Source organism: Notolepis coatsorum (assembly GCF_963971535.1).
Source record: "Notolepis coatsorum genome assembly, chromosome: 9".
NCBI classification, from domain to species: domain Eukaryota; kingdom Metazoa; phylum Chordata; class Actinopteri; order Aulopiformes; family Paralepididae; genus Notolepis; species Notolepis coatsorum.
In genome coordinates, this window is record NC_140173.1 from 6,520,875 (window position 1) to 6,539,716 (window position 18,842).

Sequence of the window (18,842 nt, forward strand, 5' to 3'; positions counted from 1 at the left end):
GATATCAAACGATATACAAATACTATTAAATATATATCCATAAATAAATATATATATTCGGTTTAATCTGATCCAGTATCCATAAACTTCAATTGGTTCGGATCCTTTGAATGAAATGAAAATGTAAACAAGCGTCACGTTAGAAAGTAGCACTGCGTTGCATGAAATCACTGCGCCCAGAGAGGAGTGGTTAGGCAAAAAATAGTTCCAAGTATATTTGCTTAGAAAACGTAAATGTCGAATTCAATTATTTATTTCTCCACGTGGTAAATACACAGGTCACAACATGTTTACAGGAACTTCAAGGTAAAAGTCTGACCCACTTCCAGTGATGAAGCTAAGCTACGCTAACGGTGCGGGCGTTCCCTAAGCCTAATGCATGCAGATAGACAAAAAAAGTATGCATCTTCTTGTCTAACTCCAGGGAAGATGTTAAATAAGCTAATTTCCCAAAATGTTGGAGTTTTCCTTTAACACTTTGAGTGCCACGGACGCTTTATGTCGTTAGTTCATGCCGCCCGTTGAATGCCAGCAACGCTATAGTGTTTAAAAAAAGATTAGCTATTTTAATTCATATTTCATCAATCGAGCCTCACACTAGTGCTCCAAACCCTCTCTGAGCTCCATTGAGAAAATACTGCCCCCTATCGTCTCTCCCTGTGTAACTGCACCCCATTGGATTAGACTGGTGGGGGGGGCGGGTCCAGTTTCCTCATTTTACTTTTCCGGCGAGCCATCCGAAGAGACCGAAGTGATTGCCGAGCCGGAAAACAACGTGGAATGCATATTTACAGTACCCAGCGCTGAATCAATAAACGCGATTGATATTTGGAATGGCGATCAGGAATTGGAATAATCTTTTTGGAGAACATCTGATCTCAGGTAAGGAATCTATTTTACCAGTCTTGGGGTAATCGGATCAGTTTTCACCTATATATCAGCGTTTGCCCCATGTGTGTGTGTGTGCGTGCACTGATCAGGAAATGAAATAGATTTTTCAGCTCGCTTCTCTAGCGTGCATAAGTACACATATACTATCGATAATCTAGCGTTTATTTGAAAACTATTCATAAATAGGCAGAAAAATTACATTTGTGTATTCAAGAATATTCCAGTAAATGCCGTTCATCACGAAATGTTTATATTTTCCTGAAACTTAAGAAACCGAGGGCTTTTCAAAATGCTATAAAACAGAAATGAACCGATTAAAAAAACAATCCGTTTCGACAATGTTGACTGCAAACAAGTCATTGATAAACGACGAGCAGATTAGACACATAGCCATAATTTAAGACAGATTATGGGTTCACAACGCTATCATTGAAGTGGGTGGTGGCATTCAACGGGGGTAAGGCGCACCGCATTGCTGGTAATCAAAGTGTTAATGGTTCCGGAACCGGAAGTTAGGAACCGGTTCCTATTGGAACCGGTTCTCGCGGTGCCCAACCCTATATACCAGCACTTGTATTCCTATGCTTCTTTGTTCTTAGTTCTATTTATTACTTTAAAATGTTCTTATATACTGTCATACTATTGCTACTATGTATGCATATATATATGCTTATATTACATGTATTCATTGATCCTTATTGCGAACACGGGAGCTCTCTAACCCCTGTACCCATCTCCCTGTGAGTGGATGTCTCGGGTTTTTAACAACAGATGTATGTTTATTTTGCAGCTATTCTTTGTCGTTGCCGCCATCTTTAGTGTTACATCCCCTCACACTCCAGTTCTCAGGCTGCAGCTGGTTTGAAAGCGAAAGTAAACCGGCTTCTCTGCTGGCTGTGGCTCCAGGGGAGTTGAACAGTTCTGGCTCTGCTAGTTTATTTTCTATCTTTTGGCGCTTTTTTGGTGGACAAACCACCGCACATGTTATCGTTATATCGCCCAGCCCTAGTTTCATTACATGTATATATACATACCAATTATTCACCCGTTCTATTCTCCATCCATCGATCATCCATAGCAACACTATATTATCACCAACATCGTGTTGGGGGATCCCCCTTTGAACATACCATCTGAGGTTTCTCTCCTCGACGCCGCCTGTGGTGATTTTTTCCCCCATTACTAAGTTTTAGTGAGTCGTTCCTCATCTTCATTGGGGAAAGTCTGGGAGTGTGCATATATGGATTTTATGGTGGTTTTCGTTCTGGATCTACTGTGATGGAATTGTCATGGCAATTCCATGTGATCTCGGGCTATACAAATACATTTTATTTGATATTCCAGTGCCCTCTCAGTGCTACAGAATAATTTCTATAATAAATAGAAATATTATAGTTACTTTCCGTGCATTTGCTAGTTATTGGTTGAGAAGATATTCCTCCCAAAAGTGTCTAGGATGGAAAGTACAGCATGGACATGGATTGGTGCCAACATTGCACTAGTCTGGAGTAAAGTTTAATTCTCGGAAAATGGCCACTGGATATAATTTTATCTGACTTGACAAATCAAGTGTAAGCTTTCCCATGTGCACCATTCTAAAGGTATCTCAACCCCAACAACTGCCATCCCTATGGAGATTCTATCCATATTTTGGAGAGCAAATTTGGTTTTAGTAGTTCACTCTCTGAGGGTTCTTTGTGGTTTGCAAATTCAGCAATACCTCTGGCTGTGTCTATTCATTATATAGGAAAAAAATTGAACATTCATGCAGAAATGCAAATGGTTGAAGATCACTTTAAAGTCCAAAGTTATCCAGTCTGCAACATACATGGGCTTCTTTGTATAGACTTACAGAGAAAGAATGATGACGTGGCTGAATGCTTAAAGTATGTTTAATGTATGACCAGTGGGAAATATGATAGTTTGCAACCACGCAGTGTTGTTAGTCACCATTAGGGCTGTGCGACCAAGACTGAAGAAAACACATTTCAGGGTCAAACGATGCTTTGCCATTATTAATAAAGATAAACTGCATCTATAGGAAAATAAATATATTATGGAACATAAAATTCATGTTGTGCACCTCTTCACATAAATAAATTATGCTGCATCTATTGGGTCTAAGCTCCCGAATGACTTAAATATGCACCAATAATGGTTTAGATATAAATAAAAGATAAAGACAAAATAAACAATTAAGAAAATAAACATTTCAATGTGTATGTTCTGAAGTGTCTAATTTGTCTGCTTTCTGAGGTAACTTGTGCCATCAACTTGAGGTCCGGTTCAAAAAAAATATAATTTTCCTTTACTACAGTATATTCCTCCTCCGTTGTTGCAACGTTCAACAAGGAAGTTCCGTCTGAGAGCAATAACAAGACTAAACTCATCACCACTCTGCCTCCCCAACAGCTTTAGAGAATACATAGTCCTTCCCTCCATAGGTCATCATGCCGTCCTTCAGATAGAACTTCCAACGGTTCTTACTACGGTGAATCTGGAATTTTAAAACAATTGAGAAATATTATTTAGCAATACTAAAAAGGGCCACTTCACCAAAGATTTATTTTGCACATACGGTAATCTCACTCCAAAAATTCTAAGCAGTTTTGCACATTCATTTAGTTAGAGAGTTTGAATATGGCCACCAGTGATGAGATCTGGAACATTGATTCCTTGTATACAGCTCAATGAAATGATGAATCCAAAAAATAGCAATACCTCGTCTTATAGGGACTCCTACCTTATAATTTAATTGTGTAATTAATGCAAGTGCACCTTAAGTATGCATCTGGCTTTGAGACAAAGAATGCTATTACTCCAAGTAAGATTATTTTTGTATGCATTTTGCTTTGAAACATACTCTAACATGGACACACTGACTGACCCATGACATTGACCAGTGTAGCAGCAGCGCAGATATATTACATTCTAGAGCTTCACATAGGCTCCCCCTTCTTAAGTGAATTCTGTTGGACTAAGCATGACATTTAGTGATTAGTCAACATGGTCCTCATTGCTGGACTGTGTTGAATGAGACAGCATAGATTAAACCACTAAAAGTGCTTATTCTAACAAGATTCCAATTGAGCTTCTCCGATTGGTCTTTTTGAATGGAATATCTCTGTACTGCTGCTACACTGGTCAATGAAACGCACTCACAGTGGACTGAGTCAGTGTTTCTATGTATGTATGTGTTTGAGTGAGAAAAAAAAATTAAAATCTTGTATTTGAAATTCATACACATTGTAGCTTTAAGGTGACTTTTAAGACATCCTCCTTACTTTGTCATACTGGCAAACAATCACGTTGTCTGTGTCAAAGAGGTCGGGGATGTCTTGGTCAACCACATCATCTCCTGAGTTCAAAGGATCCTAATCAACAGAAAGAGTGTTGTTATAGGTAATTAGCAGAATGCCCTAAACTATACACTCAAATCCAAAACAAGGACACAGCGTCATCGATGTGAAGTATTCTCGTATATATATATTGAACTGGTCTTAACACAAAGTGCCATGCCTGTCTCTCTCCTCCAAATCACCAAAGCCAATAGAGAAACATGAGTCATGTCAGTAACGCAGCCTACTAACACTATTTAGAATATAACTGTGTCTAAACAACCAAGCTGCCTGTACTCAAGAATAACTTTTTCACAAGACAGACATGAGCACAGGACAAGACAAGTTACCAGGGGTCATGTTTCAATTCCTCTACCGAGATCAAATGCAATGAAAATAACTGCTAGCCTATGTATAGGGCAGGGCTATTCAACTGGCGGCCCGCGGGCCAGATCCGGCCCACGGGATGATTCTGACCGGCCCGCCAAAGATTACATGATAATAAAAAATAAAATTAAATCTTCTTTTTTAATTTTTTTTTTTCATGTCAACGTTAACACGCACAATTGAGCCAAAAGTCACTCAATTAATGACAGATTATTGATAAATTGAGGGAAAACTTTGCAAGTCGATTTGATGAATTTGACATGTCCAGAGAATTGATGCATTTTGTGAGCAACCCATTTGCCAATGTAGCTGCTATTTCCACAAAAGGACAAGAGTTCCTTGCATCACTTCACATTGATGAAGGTCTCCTGCAACTTGAAATAATTGACATGCAAGCATCATCTGCTCTGAAGCAGGCACTTGAGAATGAATCCACCACAACATTTTGGATAAAGTGTATTCATGTCAAGACATTCCCCAAAATAAAAACGCTGGCAATATCTGTGCTAACAATGTTTGGCTCAACATACACCTGTGAATCCAGTTTCTCTCACATGAATGCCATTAAAACAAGCAATGTGCCTCCTTGACAAATGAGCATTTGCATCACTGTTTGCGGGTAGCCCTCACTTCCTATGAACCCTCTTTCTCTGCCATTGCCCAGTCAAAGAAGTGCAATCGCTCTCATTAGATGCCCCCCACCCCCCTGATGTTTGAGAGTTAAGAGTGGACAATAAGTGCTAATAAGATGCTGTGATTTGCTGTTGTTGCACAGACATGAAGCACTTTTTCATAAGCTCAGCTGCACTATAATGTGTTTTTTTGTTCAAGTGTTGATGTTAGAATGTTCAGATGCACATCATGCACTTGTTTGTTTTTTATTTTATTTTTATATTGAAATGTTGAAGAGGAGATGTTGCAGTTGTTGCACAGTCATAAATGAAGCACTTTCTGCAGGAGATGTTGCACATAAATGAAGCACTTTTTTTGAAAAGTATACTACTTTTGCAATGTAGTTAAATAAAAGTTGTGAAAATGTGGTTGCGTGTTGCGTCAAGTGTACATATATTCATAGCACGGGGAGGCGCCATGGCAGTCCGGCCCCTGGCCCCTTGGGTTTCTGACAATGTGGCCCCCTGAACAATTTAGTTGAATAGCCCTGGTATAGGGCCATCTCACAGTGGAATAGGTTGCCAACTTGCCATAATTACTCAAGCAACAAGCAAAGGAAGCTTTAAAAAGCAAGTAAAGAGGTTACTTTTGGGTACAGGCACAATGCTTGATATATAACATTTTATTATTTTACTAGTCGTTTTGTAATATTTTGGTATAATGCTAATGTAATGAGGTGGGTTGGATGGGTGTGGGGGGGGGATTATGTTTGATTATGTTATGTATATTGTTTCATATGTTTATTGTTGGTTTAATGTTTTTATTATGTTGTTTGTTTGTATTTATTGTTTTGTGTGGACCCCAGGAAGAGTAGCTGTTGCCATTTGTAACAGCTAATGGGCAAATGGGGATCCAAATAAACTTAAATACTAGGCTACCTCCACCTCCTCCTCCTCCCTCTCCTTTCGTCCCATTTACAGACAACGAGGGTAAGCTGGTCTAACGATTTGGCAAGATTTTACATACATTTTTGAAAATATTATAGTTACAATATTGAAATTGATATTCCTGATATGCAAGCAGTAGATTGCAGAAGTCAGTTTTGCTATCGACGTGATTGAGGTTTTCAGTGAGGACATCGCCTCCTATTAATTTTTGTAGCCGATATCCCTCTTCCTACAGTATATATTACCCTCTTTGGTATAAACACGGCTCAGAATGTCAGTAATGTAAATACTTAGGGCACATCAACCCAGGTTCTGGACAAATGGAAAAACATGCTGCCCTATAAACACCACCCAGAATGTCAGTAAAATGTGATGGTGTTGTTCGGCCTAATGTTGTTTTCCCACCAGGGCCCTCATTTATCAATGGTGCGTACGCACAGATATGTGCGTAACCCGTGCGTACGATAATTTCTAAGCAAAGTGTGGGACTATCAATTTGAACGTGTGCTTGACATTGTGCGTATATCTACGCACAGCTCAGACTGTGCGTACCTGGTGCCCAGCGGTAGAATATGAAGACTGCAGACGGACGGCATATGCTTTCATCAGTTTCATGCATTAGTTTCAACAATGACGTGTTCTGTATGACCCGTAATTCACTATAGTTCATTGTAAAATAGCGACATTGGTGTAATTATAGTCAAACCATAGGTATTTCGGAATGAATTCAGCCTGGTTCATAGCGTTATTATAGGAATACTTCTCATGGTGTGCGCTCGGATGTTTTCAGAGATATAGGGCAGTCTATTTGCAGAGAGAGAACATAATAATATTAAGTAGAGTCCGCTACCCGAGACATATTCTCCTTGATTTGTACCACAATTTGAGACCCAAATTGGAGCGTGGGGGCAAAACGCAGTGTTGGATGTCGTAATTTCCCCAACTACATACAATATCTATATATCAATAACAGGAGGCCAAGAGAGGATTTTACGCCAGGTTACCCAACATCATCGGAGCAATAGACTGTACCCATGTAGCTTTCAAAGCTCCATCAATAAACAAATCCAGTAATGTGAACGGGATTCCACTCGGTCAATGTACAAATAATCTGCGATGCGCATTTTGGCTGATAATGTCGTTGCCGGTGGCTGGGAGGAACACGACTCATTGAGGCCCAATTGTATTTAATTCAATTGTAATGTTATTACTGGGGTATCTATAATTAAAACATCACTTAAATGCAGATCAGGGTTATCAACTGAAGCCATAATGACTGACCAAATCCACAGAGCGCACAATAGGCATTGTAGAGCGCAGAGTTGGCCTGCTGAAATTGATTTAATTTCAGTCATTACAGTGCTTAATGTTGGGTCAGCTTAGGCCTGCCGCGATAAGCAATAAATCGATTAATTGCTGCGATAATTAAAATGAATGCAATGATTTTGACGGGCGCGATTAATTGCTATTTGCGCGTTTGTTTTAATGAGGCGGAACCAGTGCCCCTCAGTCACTGTCCGTGTTGGGAGGCGGGCCGCTGACGTTACTAGAGTACAGCACGGGAGCTCCGTGGGGCAACGCCACATAGACATTTCTCAATAGTGTTGCTCCTTTTAACCAAGTAGCATTATTTGTAGTGTAACGTTAGCTATTTTTAGACCCAAGTAGTTACTCGCTACTGCCCGGAGAAACTGGACTGCTAAATAAAGATTAAAGATCTAGCGTTCGTTGATGCTCATTCAATGCTAACAACATTAGCTACAAACGAAATACAACGTATAGCATAGCTACAAGTACAACACAGAATAACGTTAATACAATTACATGCATCATTGTTTACAATTAACGGGTGGGGCTAGTCAAAGGACTGGACACGGGGACAAGTTAAACATGAATTAATTTATTATAACACTCCGGTAGTTTCGAGTCGTGCTGCAGTGCTTACGCACCACAGCTATTATATTATATACTGCTTTGACGCTTCCTCCTCATCGTTGATTGCCTGTAGTAGCTGCATCTAACGTTAGTAGCTAACGTTAAAACTAACCTAAAGTTAGTTGTTCACCAACAATTTGTTTTATCATTAGCTCAAAAACATCATATCATTAGCCCAAGTTGTCGGCTCATAGTTTCTGCTTAGGATAATCACAAAATACTTCCGGTCCGGTCGGTGGGCTTCAAAATAAAAGTCTAAACACCGGAAAAGACGGAGCGGTGGGCTTCAAAATAAAAGTTTGGGGAAATAAATTTCAAAAAAAAAAATCTCTAACCGGTCGCAATAATATCGCTTATCGCGATATTTTCGGGGGCAATTAATCGCCCAGCAAAATGTGTTATCGTGGCAGGCCTAGGTCAGCTTGTCATTTATTTCTGTCAATGTGCTGGTTCTGTAGCAGGACTGGGTCAGTCAACATCCTTGGCTCCCGGCACACCGAAGATAGTCACGCTCCCTCCTCCTCAGCGGAGTTGTCTGTGAACTTGACAACTTCATTGGATTTATTTATTCTCTAAAAATATCTATAATCATACGATTAAATATTGTTTAAAATAAAACGCTAAATACTATTATTCTGTGTGTCATGTTTCCAAATAAGATTGTTCACAACGGGAAATGCTGTATACGTTGAATTAGTTGGTTAGACCTCGGTGATCAATCCGAGTGAAGTTTCTCAGAGTTCACTCGGGTTAGTCCATTATTTCACATCCCATGGGGGTGTTTCATTACCATATATGGATAATCGTGCACGAGCATAGACTGTAAGAAAAATTTTTTATTTATCAACACGGAGTGTGCGTAGGACCTGTGTACGCACGGTTGATAAATCCCGATTTTTCTGTGCGTAGAGACATTCTAAATTCTGTGATTAATAACGAAAATAGAACATTTTCTAAGCATTGTTGATAAATGAGGGCCCAGGAGTCTTTATACCGTGGTCTGGGTAAAATGTGTCCGTGTTGTGTGGAAGTGTGATTGATGTTGATGTCAACACTTCTGGGACGCCACTTGTAAGTGTGAGTGAGTGAGTGAGTGAGTGAGTGAGTGAGTGAGTGAGTGAGTGAGTGAGGCCGGTACTAGAGGTGCTTCACATAAGAAAAAAGAGACATGATAATAATAATAATAATAATAATAAAATCATCAAGTGAGAAACACAATGGGACGAATTCACAAAGAATGGATTGCGCCCGCTAATGGCACCCTTAACTGGGTGTGATTTGCGCCCGCTATTTGCTCCGTCTTAACACTTTGAGTGCCAGGGACGTGTTTTGTCGTTAGTTCATGCCACCAGTTGAGTGCCACCAACGCTATATAGCGTTTGTTTGTCGTATTTTTTTTATTAGAGATTTGAATTCATATTTCATCAATGGAGCCTCACGCTAGTGTTGCAGACTCTCTCTGATCTCAATTGGGAAAATACCGCCCCCTATCGTCTATCCCTGTGTAACTGCACCCCATTGGTTTAGACTGATGGGGGGGGGGGGGGGGGGGGGGGGGGCAGCCTCCTCATGTTACTTCTCCGGCGAGGCATCTGAAGAGACCCAAGTGATTCGCCGAGCCGGAAAACGCGTGGAATACATCATTTACAGTACCCAACGCTGAATCAATAAACGCGATCGATAATTGGAATGGCGATCAGGAATTGGAATAATCTTTTGGGATAACATCTGATCTGAGGTAAGCAATTTATTTTACCAGTCTTGGGGTAATCGGATCCATTTTGACCTATATATCAGCGTGTGCCCCATGTGTGTGTGTGTGTGTGTTCGCTGATCAGGAAATGAGAATATATTTTTCAGATCGCTTCTATAGCGTGCATAAGTACACATATACTATCGATAATCTAGCGTTTATTTGAAAACGATTCATAAATAGGCCGAAAAATTACAACGTTTTTTGTGTATGCCAGAATATTCCAGTAAAGGGCATTTATCACGGAATCTATATATTTTCCTGAAAAACTAGGGCTTTTCAAAATGCTATAAAACGGAAATGAACAGATTAAAAAACAATCCGTCTCGACAATGTTGACTGCAAACAAGTCATTGATAAACTACGGGCAGATTAGACACATAGCCATCATTTAATACAGATTATGCGTTCACAACGCTATCATTGAAGTGGGTGGTGGCATTCAACCATGCTTTACCATGTTAACAAGTGGCACTGATGGTGTTAAGGACCTATAAGATATTGCGCGGATGATATACTAGCACAAACACGCCCATACGGTGTGCAATTTGCTCCTGATATCAGTCAGCGCAGTTGGCTCGCGGGATGCAATTTGCACCGGATATCTGGCAGTGCTGTTGGCTCATGGAGCAGCCGAGTGCAATTTGCCCCCGATATGGTAAAATAGTATAAATACTGCCCATGCAACAGTATGCATGTCCTAGGACAATGGCAGACAGAAAACAGAAGCTTCAATTCTCTGATCGTGAATTGGAAGTCCTGACGAATCAATACTGTAGCTCTTCTAGTCCTGGAATGAATGTTACCTTTCAAAGGAGACTAGGCTCATGCATGTGCTATAAGTATAAAAAAAAATCGCAAATAACTTTCTTAGTCTGGTTTGTTCATTAACACTTTGGCTGCCTAAGGTTAAATTCATGATATACCATAGATTGCCAGCGCTATTTGTCTATGGAGAAAGTCCCCTTCTTTGCAGGGCTATAACTTTTTAAATTCTATTGCTACATTGCCATTATTAGGGCCCATTCAAAGTCCTATATGTATTGTTCATTGTGTAGCAACGTTAAACTTTTTCATTCACATATTCATAGTAAAGTATGGTCTAATGTATAAGTATGTTTTCATCTCTTTCTGCAGCTTTCTCCAGAGCGTGATATATAGCCCCAAATGCATTATATTGATGATGAAATACAGTTTGATGGCAATCAGCGCGATATAAAAAATTCCAACTAGACGTACTTCTAGAAGTTACTACACGTCATCTGATGTTGACCGGATGGGCGAGGGGGCGTTTATAATTCCGTGGGCAGCGTTATACCAATCATCTAATGTGGGTCAAATGTTGATAATAGCAGTTAGTATCGAAGACGGTAACGTTACACGCTCAAACTCACCCCAGTCTCCGCGCGCCATTGGGCGATCATCGTAGAGTAGAAATTCTATCATTATGGGATGGCGATTTACCCGGTCCATCTCCAGCTTGTATAATGGTATATACACGTCCAAATCATGTTGTTTATCGAGTTATTGGCAATCGATCGCTATGTAGCGTGACGAGCCAGAGTCCCGGGACATGTACCGAGTGGCCGGAAGCAATACGGACGTCTAGCACAACCTCTATGGCACATCCTGTTTAAGCGATTGCGCCGATCGGCCACCAGATGGCGCTCCTGAACCGCCAGAGAGCTCAGTGGGTCCTGCTGGTGGATCTCAGGCCAGCGGAGGGGACATATGAATCCGATCACAGATTTTTGAAATATTGATATAAGGACGACGTAAAGCGTCCTCCGGCAACTTTAGCATGGCCAGCAAAGACGTCTAAAGACGTTTCATGGCAGTCAAAGTGTTAAAAAAAATGTAGAAGAGAAATTGAGATCAAGATTTTTTTTTTTCAATAGTCAACTGTTGTGGAATGTACTGCGTTTTACATTTACCTCGAAAGTGCTTGAGTTTACAAAAGGTCCTTTGCGCTATATATATAATTCCTAAAATTGCATTGATCTGTTGGTCTGTGTAGTAGCTAATACAGGATTTTGCTGCTTAAACATATGTATAATGTATATTCATTGATTCACTCTTATACCAAAATTCATTTGAATTGAACATTTTTGCTTTTCGCATCAAATATTGATATGCGATTAAAATGCGATTAATTTCGATGAATTAACTATAAAGTCTTGAATTAATTCGATTACAATTTTTAATAGAGTCCCACCACTAATTCCTATACATCCCTAGATTGTGTTTTGATATGATACAGTTTGGTTTTGTAGTTTATTAGTGGTTAACGAAAACAGAGTTCTCAAAATAAGTATCCTGCCATATCTTGCTCCCGTTCATAGATTCGCTCGTACGTCGGGTTGTGGGGGTACTAGAGACATGACCACGATCATGTTTTTATGCAGCGAGTCTCCTGAACACGTAGAGATAAACCCTGAGTCGATCGGAACTTCCTACGATGAGCTATGTGCCAGTGAAAATAATTTCAGACTTTTAGAGTGAGAAATAAAATTGTATTTAATGTTTAGTTAAAGGGGAACTATCTTATAAATGGCCTTTTTGAGTGTTTAGCATTGTTTCCTAGCTATGTGAACTTATATTAATATGATCTATGTCTCAAAATGCTCATATTGGCGCATTTTTCCAATTCTCCTCTCACAATATTCACCCTCACTGAACTGAGTCATTTGAAAATGTGATGATTTGTGATGTCAGAAAGACACCGCTGCATGTTAATGGAGAGGTGCAGGATGAGCTGCACACAGTGGTTGGACCTGGACCTGGAGCCCAGGCTCAAAACGGCTCGAGATCTTGAGGTAGAAAAATGCTGTTTTTGAGGACTTGATTAGAAATACAAAACAATGAATAAAAAAAATATATATATATTACAGAGGTGTTCCATAGACTCACAGGAATTGTGTAAAAGTGCCCAAATAGTGAAAGAAATAGTAAAATAGTTCCCCTTTAAGAGAATGTTCTGAAGCCAGATTGGAATTCGTAAATTAGATTTTTTTCCGCAAGGTACTTTTCGACCTGTTCGTATACTATTTTTTCCATGACTTTCGAGATGGAGGTAAGAATAGAAACAGGGCGGTAGTTGCCTGGGTCCAATTTGCTGCCCTTTTTGTGCAGGGGGGGTTACTCACAATTTTGAAGTCCTTGGGGACGTGCCTCTGTTTTATGGAGAGGTTTATTATGTGTGTGATGACTGGGGTGATGGCGGCTGCCGAGTCTCTGAGGAATTTGGAGGGGATATTGTCATGGCCAGTGGCCTTGTTAGGTTGGAGGGCGCTCAGTTTTTTGTGTACCTCAGCTGTTGTTACCATTTCGAGTTTGAAGTCGTCTTTGCGGACCCCTAGGTTATTGTAGTAGGCTAGGATGTGTTCTACCCCAAAATGCCCTGAGTGGGAGGGTAGTTTATTTACCAGTGTTGTGGCTATGTTTGTGAAGAAAATGTTTAAGTAATTGGCTACATCCAGCTTGTCTGTGATGAGCGTGTTTTCTGTCTTTATGTTTATGTTTGAAAATCTGGTTTTAAGTTTACTGCAGCCTAGTTGATTATTGAGTAATTTCCAAAGTTCACAGGGTTTATTTTTGTTTTCCTCAGTTTTGTCATTGATGAAATTCTTTTTTGCAGATTTGATCATGGAGTTTACATCGTTTCTTAGTTGTAGTTTGAGTTCAACCACGTGGGCCTGGAGATCACTGTTTGAGCTTTTGGTGAGCTTTGACTGACTTATGAAACAGAGCATTTTCCATCTCTGGTTTTCATAGCGGTCAGTATGTCTGAGTGCATCCACGGCTCAGAGCGATTTTTTACCCTGGAGCTATTTGCACAGGCATTGCGTCGGAAAAAGCGACGCAATCCCTTTGTGAATTTGCCCCAATGAGTGCAAAAGCAGTGACTTCGAACCCAATAATGCAGGAAATAAAGTCGAATGAAGGAATAGAATTCAACTCTGCAGAACTTGAGAACTACTAGGAATGTCTGACCTCGGACCAGAAAATCCTGCACAGACTATAATGTATATTATGCCCGTTTATATGCACCTGTGCCTTGTGTATATGGTTTACTTATACCTATATTTACTTTATTGTAACATATATTATAACCGATAGAACATTATAGACAGTCATCTGCACATTTATTTACACCGTTTACTTTTCTCATATTTCTATATTCAGGTTTAATTTGATTGTTTACACCGTTTATATTTCTCATATTTTTATATTCAGATTACATTTTATTGCCTATATTTATGTCTTTCTTCTATTACCCTGCCCAGAATTTCCCCAAGGGGATCAATAAAGGAATATCTCATCTTATATTATACCTGTACCTCCCCCATGCTGCTATGATGTCCAAATTTCCACAAGGGGATCAATAAAGGAAAATTGTATAATTCAGCAACGTTTTAGGGCCTGCAGCTCAATCTACTGACCATCATAAAGATGCATATCCATGTAAACAATAAAGCTTAACATTGTTCAATTTGAGACTATGGATCTGTCCCATTACTGAATAAAAGCATCCTCATTTCCTCCACTACCTCCTCCTTCTTGTTTTCCTCCACCATATCCTCCTCCTCCTTTCCTCCACTACCTCCTCCTCCTTTCCTCTACTAACTCCTCCTTCTTGTTTTCCTCCAGCATCTTCTCTCTACTTGTACCTCCTCCTTTCCTCCACTACCTCCTCCCCCTTCTCTCTACTTGTACCTCCTCCTCCTTTCCTCCACTACCTCCTCCCCCTTCTCTCTACTTGTACCTCCTCCTCATTTCCTCCACTACCTCCTCCTCCTTCTCTCTACTTGTACCTCCTCCTTTCCTCCACTACCTCCTCCCCCTTCTCTCTACTTGTACCTCCTTCCTTTCCTCCACTACCTCCTCCCCCTTCTCTCTACTTGTACCTCCTCCTTTCCTCCACTACCTCCTCCCCCTCTCTCTACTTGTACCTCCTCCTTTCCTCCACTACCTCCTCCCCCTTCTCTCTACTTGTACCTCCTTCTCTCTACTTGTACCTCCTCCTCATTTCCTCCACTACCTCCTCCTCCTTCTCTCTACTTGTACCTCCTCCTTTCCTCCACTACCTCCTCCCCCTTCTCTCTACTTGTACCTCCTCATTTCCTCCACTACCTCCTCCCCCTTCTCTCTACTTGTACCTCCTCCTTTCCTCCACTACCTCCTCCCCCTTCTCTCTACTTGTACCTCCTCATTTCCTCCACTACCTCCTCCCCCTTCTCTCTACTTGTACCTCCTCCTTTCCTCCACTACCTCCTCCCCCTTCTCTCTACTTGTACCTCCTCCTTTCCTCCACTACCTCCTCCTCCTTCTCTCTACTTGTACCTCCTCCTTTCCTCCACTACCTCCTCCCCCTTCTCTCTACTTGTACCTCCTCATTTCCTCCACTACCTCCTCCTCCTTCTCTCTACTTGTACCTCCTCCTCATTTCCTCCACTACCTCCTCCCCCTTCTCTCTACTTGTACCTCCTCATTTCCTCCACTACCTCCTCCCCCTTCTCTCTACTTGTACCTCCTCCTTTCCTCCACTACCTCCTCCCCCTTCTCTCTACTTGTACCTCCTCCTCATTTCCTCCACTACCTCCTCCTCCTTCTCTCTACTTGTACCTCCTCCTTTCCTCCACTACCTCCTCCTCCTTCTCTCTACTTGTACCTCCTCCTTTCCTCCACTACCTCCTCCCCCTTCTCTCTACTTGTACCTCCTCCTTTCCTCCACTACCTCCTCCTCCTTCTCTCTACTTGTACCTCCTCCTTTCCTCCACTACCTCCTCCCCCTTCTCTCTACTTGTACCTCCTCCTCCTTTCCTCCACTACCTCCTCCCCCTTCTCTCTACTTGTACCTCCTCCTCCTTTCCTCCACTACCTCCTCCCCCTTCTCTCTACTTGTACCTCCTCCTCATTTCCTCCACTACCTCCTCCCCCTTCTCTCTACTTGTACCTCCTCCTTTCCTCCACTACCTCCTCCCCCTTCTCTCTACTTGTACCTCCTCCTTTCCTCCACTACCTCCTCCCCCTTCTCTCTACTTGTACCTCCTCCTTTCCTCCTCCCCCTTCTCTCTAATTGTACCTCCTCATTTTCTCCACTACCTCCTCCTCCTTCTCTCTACTTGTACCTCCTCCTTTCCTCCACTACCTCCTCCCCCTTCTCTCTACTTGTACCTCCTCCTTTCCTCCACTACCTCCTCCCCCTTCTCTCTACTTGTACCTCCTCCTCATTTCCTCCACTACCTCCTCCCCCTTCTCTCTACTTGTACCTCCTCCTTTCCTCCACTACCTCCTCCCCCTTCTCTCTACTTGTACCTCCTCCTTTCCTCCTTTCCTCCTCCCCCTTCTCTCTACTTGTACCTCCTCATTTCCTCCACTACCTCCTCCCCCTTCTCTCTACTTGTACCTCCTCCTCATTTCCTCCACTACCTCCTCCCCCTTCTCTCTACTTGTACCTCCTCCTTTCCTCCACTACCTCCTCCCCTTTCTCTCTACTTGTACCTCCTCCTTTCCTCCACTACCTCCTCCCCCTTCTCTCTACTTGTACCTCCTCCTTTCCTCCACTACCTCCTCCTCCTTCTCTCTACTTGTACCTCCTCATTTCCTCCACTACCTCCTCCCCTTTCTCTCTACTTGTACCTCCTCCTTTCCTCCACTACCTCCTCCCCTTTCTCTCTACTTGTACCTCCTCCTTTCCTCCACTACCTCCTCCCCCTTCTCTCTACTTGTACCTCCTCCTTTCCTCCACTACCTCCTCCCCCTTCTCTCTACTTGTACCTCCTCCTTTCCTCCACTACCTCCTCCCCTTTCTCTCTACTTGTACCTCCTCCTTTCCTCCACTACCTCCTCCCCCTTCTCTCTACTTGTACCTCCTCCTCATTTTCTCCACTACCTCCTCCTCCTTCTCTCTACTTGTACCTCCTCCTCATTTTCTCCACTACCTCCTCCCCCTTCTCTCTACTTGTACCTCCTCCTCTCTACTTGTACCTCCTCATTTCCTCCACTACCTCCTCCTCCTTCTCTCTACTTGTACCTCCTCCTCCTTTCCTCCACTACGTCCTCTCTACTTGTACCTCCTCCTTTCCTTCACTGCCTCCTCCTTTCCTCCTCCTTTCCTCCACTACCTCATTATCCTTTCCTCCACTACCTCATCCTCTCCTCCACTACCCCCTCCTTTCCTCCACTTCCTCCTCCTCCTATCCTCCACTACCTCATTATCCTTTCCTCCACTACCTCATCCTCCACTACCCCCTCCTCCTTTCCTCCACTTTCTCCTTTACTCCACTAACTCCTCCTTCTTCTTTTCTCCACTACCTCCTCCTCGTTCCCTCCACTACCTCCTCCATTCCTCCACTACCTCCTTCTTCTTATCATTTCCTCCTGTTCCAACAGTAACGTATTGAGTAACTTGAGACAAGAGAGTTGCTTAAAATATCTCCTGCTGTCTCCAGGAGGTAAACTTAAACTGCATGATAAGCCAGTCAAAACCCACATTTCTCAGCCGTCAGAAAGGAGAGGAACGCTACTTTTAGAATGACTTAAGTCTTAGAATGAAAGATATGTAGTAAACAGCAACAGGGCGCAGGTGGTTGGCCTACATTCAACCATCTCCTTTGCTCTCCTCCCTCACCTCTTCCACCATATTAGCAAGATCATCTTCCACTTCACTCTCGCTGCTGGGGCTGCTGCTGCCGTCACTGCTCCCGTCGCCCTCCAAGGCTCTTATGGCCTCCGCGTTGATCAGACCCAGGAAATCATTCTCCATCAAAGGAAGGCCCTCCTCCTCCTCCTCCTCCAGGTCAGAGTTGTCTGCGGGACCGTCCAGCTGAATGATGTCTGACAGCTCACTGTAGTGGTAGCCTAGGTCCAGCTTGGAAGAGACAACCCAGTTAAATGGCCAGTTTAATTAAGCAACATCCCACTGAGATGGTTACAGGCACAAGGCCATGGGACAAACTGGAGTATATAATCCCTCATGGAATACCTCTCGGCCAATCAGATTGCTCTATCACAATTAGCTTTTGTTAACGGTATGTATTAAGGATGTGAAAAGTAACCAGTGTATTATGATGCATTGGTATGAATATGGAGATCCAACTGAATCTATTGGCGAAATTAGGCCCGCCTCATCTTGTTTTCTTGGAAAATGATAAGCACATCTGTTGTGAAGGATCAGATTAAACCGAATATGTATATTTATTTATATATATATATTTAGTTGTATTTGTATATCGTTTGATATCCCCTGTATATTCCTTGTACAATATGCATTGAATATCCCCGTTTCTACTAAACAGCCCATAATAGTTTCATTCTACCATTGGACTAGAACCTGGCGCCAGGTTGCCATACCCCTAGGTTCAAGTTCAATCGTGCCGCCTAACATGTCGAGGCAGCCCCCGGTTCCGCGCAGTAATATGCCGGGCAAAATACGTGTGGTACTATTTGTTCATAGCGCATATATATATGACGCTCGTAAAGTAGAACTTTCTTTTAGTCCAGTTCTTTACCCTCCAACAGAGTGACAGACGCAAAAGCCTCCCCACGAAGCACGTGCGGTGTAGTAGGGCCTACTTGGCCCAGAATAGGCATTGAGATATCGTGTAGATTAATAGTTGAATGGTCATAGTTTGGCACCATACCGTCGAGTTGGACGTATTCTATTAAGCTAATAATAGTCTATTTATGTATGGTGCATCGTTCGGTTCGAGTTCTACAGTTATCAGTACCCCCATCGTTCCTGACGTTATCTGGACGCTTATCCAGGCTGGTCAGACCCCTAGTGGTGATTGCATCCGAGGAGCTCCGGGTCAAGAGCGACTGGACCTGTATATTGGATTACTCTACCCGACGACGGCGAGCCTTCCACGGCTCTTGGATTATGCTTTATGTGCTTCGATTATTCCATGGATAAAGGCCAACACTGTCGAGTGTTGGAATTACCCCCCGGAGAGGACTACAGGTGAGGCGGCGCTC

General features: G+C 42.2%; 1 protein-coding gene across 1 annotated transcript in view; it reads right to left on the reverse strand.

Moving 5' to 3' along the window:
• Nucleotides 1-2,814: 2,814 nt before the first annotated feature.
• Nucleotides 2,815-18,842, reverse strand: part of ston1 (stonin 1) — a 42,188-nt gene continuing 26,160 nt past the window's right edge. Inside the window, exons 8-10 of the mRNA XM_084321243.1 lie at nucleotides 17,497-17,736; nucleotides 4,176-4,265; nucleotides 2,815-3,388 (exon numbers count right to left, since the gene is read on the reverse strand). Coding sequence (XP_084177369.1) covers nucleotides 3,281-3,388; nucleotides 4,176-4,265; nucleotides 17,497-17,736 — 438 coding nt within the window. The 3' untranslated portion in view covers nucleotides 2,815-3,280. The remainder of the gene's footprint in view (nucleotides 3,389-4,175; nucleotides 4,266-17,496; nucleotides 17,737-18,842) is intronic.